Raw genomic sequence first — 12738 nt, 5'->3', positions numbered from 1 at the left:
GAAGAAGACAAAGATCTGTGTCAAGATTTTAAAGATAAGTAAATGTTGAAGTTACTAAAAGCAATTAAAAATAACAAAGAGCTGCCATTTTCAGTAAGAAAACAACGGAATCAGTTTTGGATTTGTTAACTTTAGTTCCTGCAGGTGACTACAAGTTTAGGACTCATAATTCTGGTTATCAACAATCTATCCAGCCAGTTTTATATAAAATTAAACTGTAGGAACAAATGCAATATACTAGGGAAACTATATAAAAGAGAAAAGAACTGAAAAAAAGTCCTGAAGTTGCCATGAAAAGCTTTATAAATATGCTGGAGAGAAAGAGGGAATAAAAGTACTCTTTACTCTCTGATTTTGGCACTACTATCATGGATCTGCTCATCCATTGTCTGTCTAAAACATTACTAGCTAAGGTGAAAACACTACGGCTAGCCTGGAGGCTCTAGAGTTTTCATAATTTTGAGAGACACCCAGCTTTTTCAAAGGTAACGGTTTAAAAAAACAAAACAAAACAAACTACTAGGTGGTTCAGTGGCTCAAGCCTATAATCCTAGCACTTTGGAAGGCTGAAAAGGGAGAATCCCTTGAGGTCAGGAGTTTGAGACCAACGTCTGTGCAACACAGCAAGACCTCATCCCTAGCAAAAGAAAAACAAAAATAAATAAAGAAAGAAAAGACAGAAACAAAGAAAGAAAATAGCAAAGCATTCTGGCGCATGCCTGTAATTCCAGCTACCCAGGAGGCTGAGATGGTAGGATGGCTTTAACCTCGGAGTTTGAGGCTGCAGTGAGCTATGATCAGACCACTGTACTCTGACCTGAATGACAGAGTGCTAATGACAAATATAGGGTATTAAGAATATTTACATAATGGCCTTGAAACTAAGAAACAACAACTGATTTAAAGCACAACTTTAAATATTGATAATTTAGGGAAATAAACATAATATTTTTTACAAGACAACTACCTAAAGCCCTTTCTCCTCTCCCTCCACCTGCATACAACCTCCTCTTGAAATGAGCACTGCTTGCTTACCTAATTTATCCAGTATCCTCCTTCCATCTTCTTTTCAAAATCTCAGCTTTACTAAACTGACTGAACAGAAAAGTTAGTTTATAATAGAATGTATTTCTATAGTGGCCCTTATTCCTAGGGAAGGTTGCAACTTGCTACTTCATGTTACTTTGGAGCTGTAAGTACAATTTTGATGAAATTCAACAGTCTTAAAGAAAATATGCATGGGGATTGGTAGGGAGCTGAACATAAGGTGTCGCCCTTACTCTCAGCTTGGCCTGTCTAAAAGTCAATGCCATTTATTTTATAAGCAAATTCTTATACAGGAAAATATTACAATCTTGGCAAAATACATTTTTGCATCCGACGATCTTAGCTGCCTTCCAGCCCTGCTTAACAACTTCTAAAGGACACACACGTATTGCAGGGTGGGGAGGTGGGTATAGGATTAATTATCTCTTTCCACACAATGTCTCTTCTTTCTGTCCAAATTATGGATAATGAGGCCAGAAGTGTAATTACTAAAGGAGTTTGGAAAGGTAATTACTGAACTAATCTCAAAAATGGTGGTGACCGCAGCACAACAAAACTCACTTTATAGCTGTCAGAGCCACTTGGAATGTGATAAACCTGCTGTGTTTGCAAACCCAGGTGCTGTACGAAAGGGAGTTTCATATTAGCAAATTACCACAACTACCTGCTACATTCGACTCATTTTGATTTTGTAATGAGAAAGCTGATTAATCTGTAATAACGTTAAGTTGTGACTCTTAAACAAGTTACACGTTTAAGAGTGTAACTCTTCGATCATGTGCATGATCTCGTAGTTGGGGTTTCTCGGAGTATGTTTTTTAAAGAGGTGAAAAAACAAAGATGGCAGGTTTGAGGACCCTTTCTGGGATCCTGTTGAATATCGAAGGCTGAGATTTGCAAATAACTCTACCTTCATCGGTTTCCACTGATCACTGGAGAGTTAAAGTTTAAGGGAACTTCATAGCAATTCTCAAATTAAAGCACTGAGCTTTGGGACTGCCAGCCAAGGCCTCCTGGGAGAATGGATACTTCCAAAGCTTAGGTAAAAGTACATGGGATGTATAAATTAAATTTCAACTCCATGCTTCCCATTGCTTCTCTGTTACCTGTTCCTTCTTGCTGTGATCCAGAGAGCAGGCCACATCCTCCTCCAACCCCTTCACCCTCACTGGCAGAGAACAATCTCTCCATCCCTTTTTGCTCCCGTACCGTTCACTCCTAAGCCCTAGGTTCTGCCGCCTCTTCTCATCCTTTTGTGACGTAGTGGCCCCAGGCCGGGCCCCGGCGCACTAGGCTCACAAAGGCAGGCACAGACTGCAACCCTGCTCAGTGTTCCGGGCGCTTCAGGCTGGCTTGGGTCCTGCTGCTCCAACCCCAAGGGCCCTGGAGTGCGCCCTGATACCTCCATCACTCACCATGGCCAGTCAGTTCTGCCTCCCTGTATCCCCACGCCTCTCGCCCCTGAAACCCTTGAAGCCACATTTCGGAGACATCCAAGTGGGCATCTACGTGGCGATCCAGCGCAGCGACAAGCGGATGCACCTCGCTGTGGTCACAGAGATCAACAGAGAAAATTCTTGGGTCACGGTAGAGTGGGTGGAGAAAGCAGTCAAAAAAGGCAAGAAGATTGACCTGGAGACCATACTCCTGCTGAACCCAGCTCTGGACTCTGCTGAAGACCCCATGCCCGTATCCCCTTTGGCTCCCGCGCCCTCTTCGGCCATCGGGGACCAGAGTACCGCCACAAAACGGGTTGTGATGATCCCCCAGAAAAACAAAACAGCCTCAGGGGACAGCCTGGACGTGAGGGTCCCCAGCAAACCTTGTCTGATGAAGCAGAAAAAGTCTCCCTGCCTCCAGGAAATCGAGAAAGTGCAGAAGCAGCGGGAAAAGCGCAGGCGGCTGCAGCAGGAGATCCGAGCTAGACGCGCCCTCGATGTCAACACCACAAACCCCAACTACGAGATCATGCACATGATCGAAGAGTATCGCAGGCACCTGGACAGCAGCAAGATCTCAGTCCTGGAGCCCCCGCAAGAACATCGCATCTGCGTCTGCGTGAGGAAGCGGCCTCTCAACCAGCGAGAGACCACCTTGAAGGACCTGGATATCATCACCGTCCCCTCGGACAATGTGGTTATGGTGCATGAGTCCAAGCAAAAGGTGGACCTCACTCGCTACCTGGAGAACCAGACCTTCTGTTTCGACCATGCCTTCGACGACAAAGCCTCCAACGAGTTGGTGTACCAGTTCACCGCCCAGCCACTGGTGGAGTCCATCTTCCACAAGGGCATGGCCACCTGCTTTGCCTACGGGCAGACGGGCAGTGGGAAGACGTACACCATGGGTGGAGACTTTGCAGGAAGGGCCCAAGATCGTTCTAAGGGCATTTATGCTCTGGTGGCACAGGACGTCTTTCTCCTGCTCAGAAACTCCATATATGAGAAGCTGGACCTCAAAGTCTATGGGACATTTTTTGAGATTTATGGGGGCAAGGTGTATGATTTGTTGAACTGGAAGAAGAAACTGCAAGTCCTTGAGGATGGCAATCAGCAAATCCAAGTGGTCGGGCTGCAGGAGCAAGAGGTGTGTTGTGTGGAGGAAGTGCTGAACCTGGTGGAAATAGGGAATAGCTGTCGGACTTCCAGGCAAACATCTGTCAATGCTCACTCATCCAGGAGCCATGCAGTTTTCCAGATCATCCTGAAGTCAGGAGGGAAACTGCATGGCAAGTTTTCCCTGGTTGATTTAGCTGGGAATGAAAGGGGAGCAGATACGACCAAGGCCAGCCGGAAAAGGCAGCTGGAAGGGGCAGAGATTAACAAGAGTCTCCTAGCCCTCAAAGAATGTATTCTGGCTTTGGGTCAGAACAAGCCTCATACCCCATTCAGAGCCAGCAAACTCACACAGGTGCTCCGGGACTCCTTTATAGGCCAGAACTCCTCCACTTGCATGATTGCTACTATCTCTCCAGGGATGACCTCTTGTGAAAACACCCTCAACACTTTAAGATATGCAAACAGAGTAAAAGAATTAAATGCAGATGTAAGGCCCTACCATCGTGGCCTCTATCCAAATGGACATGAGGCATCAAGGATGTTGAAAAGTCACATCGGAAATTCAGAAATGTCCCTTCAGAGGGATGAATTTATTAAAATACCTTGTGTACAGAGTGAGGAGCAGCAGAAAGAGATTGAAGATGTTGAAAGATCTACTCTTTTAGGGAAGGATACCACAACTTCAAGGAAGGGATCTAGCCAATGGCTGGAGAACATCCAGGAGAGAACCGGTGGAGTAAACCATGGTGTTGATTTTTGTATTGCCCAGTCTTTGTCCATTTTGGAGCAGAAAATCGGTGTTCTGACCGAGATCCAAAAGAAATTGAAATTATTACGAGCTGACCTCCACGTGAAGAGCAAGGTAGAGTGAAGCCAATGGCGAGAGATCAAGTCCGAAATGCTGCACTGCTGCAGTTTCCACCACTCTTATACAGGAAAACTGTCCAAATTATCTAAATATAAAGATCCTCTTGAAAAAGCTTAAAACATCTTAAAATACACTGATGCGAAACATGCTCTTTCTTCTGCCTCTGTATTTCTGTAGTTTGTTTTCATCCTGCTGAACAGTAGTTTTCAACAAGGAATGATTCCTCCCCACCCCCTACCAGAACATTTGGCAATATCTGGAAACATGTTTGATTGTCACAACTGGGGGTGATGAGGATACTCGCATACAGTGGGTTGAGGACCAGAAATGCTAAACATTCTTAAATGTTAAACATTCTAAAATATACAGCAGCAGTCCCCAACCTTTTTGATACCACTGACCGGTTTTGTGGAAGAGAGTTTTTCCACGGGTGGGGTTGGGGATGAAACCGTTCCACTTCAGATCATCAGGCATTAGTCTCCTAAGGAGCGTGCAACAACCTAGATCCCTCGCATGCACAGTTCAAAATAGGGTTCATACTCCTTAAGAATCTAATGTTCCCGCTGATCTGACAGGAGGCGGAGTTCAGGTGGTAATGCCCGCTCACTGCCAGCTTACCTTCTATTATGTAGTCTGGTTCCCAAAAAACCACAGGCCTACCGGTCTGCAGCCCAGGGATTGAGGACCCTGAAGTGTACAGGACAGCTGCTCACAGCAGGTAACTATCCTGTTGCAAACATCAGTGGTATCGAGGTAGAGAAACCCTGCTGTAGGAGAAACTGGCTGTGATGAAAACAGATACACTAAATTGCCAGCTGAAAAGCAAAACACTGTGAGTTAAAGGAAATACATTGGAAGACACGAAGGGTACACAATGGAGTAAATCTAAGGATACCGCTCATGAATCTTTCTCTTGCATTGCTGTTTAGATTCAAATGGTTTTTAAGATCTAATCATAATGGGGGGCTGGATTTTCCTTGAAACCGTGTATGAGTGCCTAAAATTGAGAGGGCCTTTTTAAAAGAAATATTTGAGTTGAAATGGCAAAGTACTGTACTCCCTAGGAGTGATTAAAATGCATGTGTGTAGGGGGGTGTGTGTGTGTGTGCACGTTTTGCATAAGTAGGGCTTTGTTGACTACGGTGTCTTACATTTTTTTTTCCTCACACACTCTTTACCATATATTGTATTTATATGCTTCACGTAAAAAGCCTTCCTGTATCAAATTGGAGCAGGACATAAGTCAGCAAAACAGTAGAAAAACTTCCACCTAGAAATGGAACACATCCCATAAATACCTCAAAAGTAGCGTCAGAAACATTGACACCTTAGATTGATCAGATATTTGAAACATTTTCCTGATTCGAGGATCACAAAGTCCATTCTCGCTTTTTTAAAAAAAGCTAATCTGATATGTAAATACAAATATAATAAATAATACATGCAGCAAACTAATTAATTAGCAAACATCATATAAAATACTGTAACAAAAAAGAAGGATCTTTTGGTTTCACATCTTATCAGTTCCAAATGCTTATTAAAAAGAACTAAATGGAAATGATTTGCAAAAAAAAAAGTGCATGGCAGACTGAGGAAATTTAGACAATACATAGTCTCCCAATTTTGCTACTCTTATTATTTTCATAAGTTTGCCTAAAAGTTACAAAGTCCTCATTAACATTAGGATAACTGGCACATTACTATAGAGTAGAAAAATAATGTCCTAGCAAAAACTATCAGTGTGAAACAATAAGGATGACCGTGAACATCTGGTCTTTTGTAATTAATATTTGTGGTCTTTAAAACACAAACACACACACACACACTTACTAGTGCTTTGATTGGATTGCATTGAATCAACACATTAACTTGATAAAGATTAGTATTGTTACAATTTTGAGTCTTCAATCCATGAATACTCATCTTAGAAGTTTATTTAGTTCTTCATTAATTTCTCTCATTAATCTTTTATAATTGTCCATGTTGAGGTGTTACATTCCTTTCATTAAAACCATGATTAGATAGTCAATTAGATAATCAATGTTTTTAAGGCTCATCTGAATTTTATCACATTTAAATGTAATCTTCAAAATATTCCTAATGTATACGGGAAAAGTTGGTGTTTGTGTTTGGACTTCTACATTTAATGATAAATTCACTTACTAATTCTAATAGAATTTAAAATATATTATGTTGGATGTGTTTAGGTACATAATTACGGTATTTGTTAATGATAAAAATGTTGTTTCTCCCCTTCCAATTTTTATTCCCTTTATTCAAAAGTACATACTTTTATTATCTTATTCCCATAAGGCCTTGTATATAATGTTGAGTAGAAAAAGTCATAACAGGAATTACCTTGTTCTCTATCTCACAAGAAAATATTTTGACAGTTTAGCAATCAGTATAGTTTAGTGGTTCGACTTTTGTACATAGACCAATCTTACCAGATTCAGAATTTCTTTATCTATATGTAGTTATTGTTAATGAGTGCTAAATTTTATCCTGTCTTTTCTTCATCTATTTAGATGACCATATGATATTTTCCTTTAGTCTCTAAGTGTAAAGAATTGCAATAACTTTTCAAATGTTAGATTAATCTTGCTTTTTGAAACAAATTCAACTTATACTTTCTTATACATCGTTGAATTAGAAATAATAATTAGGTTAGGATTTTTGTGTCTATATTCATGGGAGATACTATGCTATAATTTTCTTTTCTTTTGATATCTTTCTCAGGGATTGGAATTAGATTTGTTAATTCTATAAAACAAAATGAGAAGCCTATTCTCATTTTTATTTTCTGAAATCATTGGGATTTTATTTTTATTTTTTATTTATTTTTTTTTTTTGAGGTGGAGTCTAGCTCGCTGGAGTGCAGTGGCAACACTTCGGCTCACTGCAACCACCACCTCCTGGATTCAAGTGATTCTCCTGCCTCAGCCTCCAGAGTAGCTGGGATTACAGGTGCCTGCCACCACATCAGGCTAATTTTTGTATTTTTAGTAGAGACAGGATTTCGCCATGTTGGCCAGGCTGGTCTCAAACTCCTGACCTCTGGTGATCCACCCACTTCAAACTCCCGAAGTGCTGGGATTACAGGTGGGAGTCACCGCACCAGGCTGGATATGATTTCTATTAAATTTTGGTTAAATACTTCAAAGCTATCTGGCTCTGGAGTTATGTTTATGATAAAATTTTCTAGATTACTTTAATGGAAATAATATTATTCAAGTTTAGACTTAATATTTTTCTCATACCAGTTTTAATAAATTTTATTAAGTTATTCTCATAAAACTATACTATAGTCATTATCTATCATGCCCATATTATTGATTTCTTTTTGATCCTGATACTGGTAAATTATGTCTTCTCTTTTTTATTGTTAATCAGACTTGTTATATGTTTATGAATTATATTAGTTTTTTCAAGGAAACTACTCTTAGCTATTTTCTTGATTGTGTTTGTTTTTATTTTATTAATTCAATTTTCCTTCTTTCTGTGTAATTTCCACTTTTTTCATTTTATTAATTTCTATGCTTACATAATAAATTTGTCATCCTTTTATGATTATTCTTTTAACTACTGCTTTTAGTTAATCTACATTATATTTTTATTATTCAAAAAATTGAATACTGAAATATTCAAAGTATTCATTTTCTAATTTTCCCTTACCAATAAGGTATTAAAAGCATTGTTATATGCCTATTTTTAAATTTGTTTAATCGCGTTGTTCAAATATTTTATAACACTTATTTACTTTATCCTTTACCATGATATTAAATTCTTAAACTTTAATTGTAGGCTTAATTACTTTTCCTTTTAATTCTGACAGTTTTCAGTTTATATCTTTTGAGGTTATGTTCTAGTTGCATATAAATTTGGGGTTTTATATATGCCTGTTGAGTTCACAGTTTTAACATACTAAATGTTTCTCTTTGTTTTTCATAATTTTTCTTGAATTAAATTATGCATTTCCTAATATTCATATAGAGAATATTTTGCTTTATTTCAGTTTGTATTTCTATGGTATATATTATGCTGCCCTTCTATTTTGAAACTTTCTGTTCTTTACAGCTAAGATTAATTCTTTATAAAAATATATAATTGGTTTTAGTTTTTTAATCCCATATTATAATTTTTGTCTTTTAATGAAAACATTTATGTCCTTTAGATTTAACGTAGCTACTGATATATTTAGGTTCATGTCTGAGAGCATTTCTTGTAACTTGAAAATCATATCATGCATTCTTATTATTACATTATATTCCTTCATCAAAAGTGAAACTACCTTAAATATTTTAGTTCATTGTTTCCCAGATTTTATGCTTTTTATCTTTTAATTATATATATATATATATAAAGGCAATATATATATGCTTTTAATACATCATTATTAATATTTAAACAGTGAATACACATTTAAATAACTCATGTTTATTTTTCCAATATTCTTAATTCTGTATGCTTTATATTTAATTATTTATATCGAATACTTTATACTTAATTCTTTACTATTTCCATTTAGGATCATTTTTCTTCTTACATGACTCATATATGTGTATGTAAGAGTAAGCCTGTTAGTGAAAATTCTATTAATTTAAATAATCTTCATTTTACCTTCTCTTTTGAAGTATATATTTGCTGCTTATAGAATTCTTGGTCACCTATTCTTTCATTTATGTATTTATTTATTTATTTGCCCTTCAAAGAAGTCATTATTTTGTTTTATTATTTTGCCATTTCTATTAAAAATTAACTGTCATTTTCAGGAACTTTTAAGATTTTTTTCTCCTGATTTCAAATCAGGATTGCTTTTTCTATAATGCAACAAGGGTGTTTTTCTTATTTATTCTTGTGTTTTATAAAACTTTTAAATATATCACTGATATCCTTCATCGGTTTTGATAAAGTATTGGAGTCTCACTCTGTCACCTAGGCTGGAGTGCAGTGGCGCCTCCCAGGTTCAAGCAATTCTTCTGTCTCAGACTCCTGAGTAGCTGGGATGACAGGCACCTGCCACCATGTCTGGCTCATTTTTGTATTTTTAGTACAGACGGGGCTTCACCATGTTGGCCAGGCTGGTCTCAAACTCCTGACCTCAGGTGATCCACCCGTCTCAGCCTCCCAAAGTGCTGGGATTACAGGCATGAGCCTCTAGCCCCACCAAAGTATCAACTTTCAATAGTTCAAATATTATTTTTAGATCTTTCTATGTCTTCCCTTCCTGGAAATTACAAATACTTAAGTATTCTACATGTTTCGTAGTATTTTATCTAGTTTGCATTAATTTATCTCTTAATGCTTCAGTTTGGATACTATCTAATTGCCTATCTTCCATTTCACTAATCCTCTTTGTCAAATCTATTAAACTCATGCATTAAATTTTTAATTTCAACTTCTATTCTTAATTCTAGGATTTTCACTTGACTCTTAAAGGAGATCTCTGTTTGTCCTGTTGATTTAAGTTGTTCGGTACTTTGCATTCATATGCCTAGCATGTTTTGATTAAATGCTGAACAATATGTATGATATAATGTGAAGGCTCTATGTGATGTTACATTTTTCCAAAGAGGATTTATTTTTCTTTCTGAAGACAAATAGAGTAAAGGCATATCACCTTGATCCCTTGTTGTGGTTTACTCTTTATTTTTGGGCTTAGCATGTCTGGCATATTAACTAAAAGTTTCTACTTTCATGGACTCTTGCTTTTCTAAATCTATAAGCTTGATAAATTATCCGCTGCCTTTTAATCTGTTTCCAACTGCTTTATGATTTTTTTCATGTTTGAACCTTGTTCTATGCATGCACAGTCTTAGAGTTAGCAATACATTAAGGAGAAATTGCATGTAGATTGTTTATGTCAATTCTCTGTCATCCCTTTTTTTTTTTTTTCTTTTTTTTTTTGCAAAACCAGTCTTGCTGGCTCTGGTAGTCCTGAACTTTAATGTTAGGGTTTTGTGAAACTGTTTCCCTGTGAGACTGCAACAGTATTTACTTGGCTACTGCTTTCTTTTTGGGCTTACTGTTCAGTCTCAAGAATCAGCAAATGCTCCAAGAGGGAAAGGTAGCAGTGAATATAAATCTCAATGTGGTTTCCTTTTCCCTGTGATTTCTTTAAAAATTGTTATTGAGATGTAATTTACATAATATAGTTATATGTATTTTTCTAAGGATTCTTACGTTCAAATCTGTAGAATACAACTTAAAACTTCTACTTCAGTAAAAAATTGCTCGCTATTTCTGTTTGCTTCCGTTGCATTAAAATTTTTTCTTAATTAGTGCGCATTCATATTTCCATTGACATTAGTATTTTTTCCTGAGAATATGTATGATACTTGAAATAATGTAAAACTACAGCATACAATTTTATATTGAATATTATAAAATAAAATACTATGTATATGAAAAAAACTCAGAAAATAAATTAATTGGAGTCCACTATAAGAGAATTGTTGACAACTTGCCCAGATGCCCTGAAGTTAAAAAAAAAAGATTGTAAGCAAATTAACGCTTTAACAAGATGGTAGAAAAAAAGTCAGAACTGCTAAATTAAGAAAAGTAAATACTTTCAGTACTTTGAAAACATCCATTTACACACAAAAACTTGACATGCTAATTATAAGCTATTCTTATCTATTAATTGAAGTAGATTTTTTCCTATCCTATAGTGGACAAACTTATTTTGAATGACTGCATAAACTTGCACTTAATAAAACTACTTTTAAAATACCAAACTTAAGGTTTTATAATTGCAAGTTTTTCTTCCCATAATTAATCTGTGATCATAAGTTTTTGTACTATTAATATTATTCTACTACTTTTTATTTGGTAAAATTATTTTCATAATCTACATGACAAAACTGTATCAGAGGCCTAGATAAATATTTATGTGCTTCTTAGGTGAACGTATAAATTATTTTTTGCTTGCAATTTGATTACAGCTTTAAAATATTCTTGTAGAAGGAATACAGTTTCTATCATGTATTGCTTAAGAAAACAAATGTCAAATAACCTGTTATTCAAAGTATAGATATTATCTTCAAAGCAAACCTGTCATTTATAAACTGTTTGTTTAATTCTTTTTATTCTCCAAAAGAGCAACTCCAGATAGCAAACCTTAATACATCATTTTTCTGAATTTGATTTTTTTCCTAGTTAAGGCATTTTCTTTCTAATGTAACATAAATGTAATGTCTGAATTTTTTTTTAAAAGGCTTAAAGAAGATATTGGCCAAACAAGATATTAAGGGCTTAAACAAGCTATTGATCCAAATTACTAATTGAAGATAAAAATAGAACAGAGAGAGGTTGCCTCTGCACTTCTAAAAACCATCCGTGTTTGAGGTAATTCTAAACATGAATGAAGCTGTCTATTGGTCATAGCTAGAATACAAGGGCTTGAATGGTAACAGTAAGAAGGTACACAGTAATCCGGAGCAGGAAAAAACGGAAATAATTATCAAAGCAACAATTACAAATAGAAGTAATTAAAATAAAGGTTATGGCATGGTGCCAGTTAACCAATATACCATGCTCACACTCATGTCTGTCATGAAGTTATGAGTATAGAAAGGGATGAATAAATTAGGCCATGGTGGAGAATCTAAATAGTTTTTACATTGTCTGGACATGAGTCCGAATGTTGAGATTAAAATCAAACAGCCCAAGTGAGCCAAAACACCTGCCTTAGAGTTAAATATTTTGGGTTTGACTTAAGGCTTTGTCACCTAGTAGCTATGTGAATTCAGACAAGCTTTTGACCCTCTATATTATTTATTATCTTTTCATACCTGTTAAAAAACAGTCTAAAAATATCCACTATGCCAATCTCACAGAGTCATTTTGGAGGATCAACTTAAGAAGTTTCAATAAAATAAGATTTTACTAATCATCTTCTCTGTCTTCCTTCTTACTTGTTACCTTACTGTGTTCCTTACTACTATTACCATTCAAGCCCTTGTATTCTAGCTATGACCAGTAGACAGCTTCATTCATGTTCAGAATCACCCCAAACACAGACGGTTTTTAGGAGTGCAAAGGCACCCTCTCTCTGTCCTGTTTTTATCTTCAATTAGTAATTTGGATCAATATCTTGTTTATATCTTATTTGGCTAGTATCTTATATGAATTTCACCTATGAGAAAAAGCATAGCTGTCTTTGTGTTTCAAATCGGTTTTTACATTGATACATCATTCTGCCCAACGACAGAAAGTACAATTTTCACATGACCAGTTGACACATGTGAATGACTAGTCCTCAGG

General features: G+C 36.5%; 1 protein-coding gene across 1 annotated transcript; it reads left to right on the top strand.

Moving 5' to 3' along the window:
- The first annotated feature begins 2313 nt into the window (after positions 1–2313).
- On the top strand, positions 2314–4640 carry KIF2B (kinesin family member 2B). Its single transcript, XM_011966804.1, has one exon. It carries the CDS (start codon positions 2464–2466, stop codon positions 4474–4476), a length of 2013 nt encoding a protein of 670 aa, XP_011822194.1. The 5' UTR covers positions 2314–2463; the 3' UTR covers positions 4477–4640.
- The last annotated feature ends 8098 nt before the right edge of the window (positions 4641–12738 follow it).

This window comes from Mandrillus leucophaeus, unplaced genomic scaffold, assembly GCF_000951045.1.
Source record: "Mandrillus leucophaeus isolate KB7577 unplaced genomic scaffold, Mleu.le_1.0 Scaffold1193, whole genome shotgun sequence".
NCBI classification, from domain to species: domain Eukaryota; kingdom Metazoa; phylum Chordata; class Mammalia; order Primates; family Cercopithecidae; genus Mandrillus; species Mandrillus leucophaeus.
Note: the sequence above shows the minus strand (reverse complement) of the source record. Positions and strands in the feature narration are given on the sequence as shown.

Excerpts from the sequence above, each read along its gene's own strand:
- KIF2B (XM_011966804.1), top strand. The coding sequence starts at position 2,464 with ATGGCCAGTCAGTTCTGCCTCCCTGTATCCCCACGCCTCTCGCCCCTG.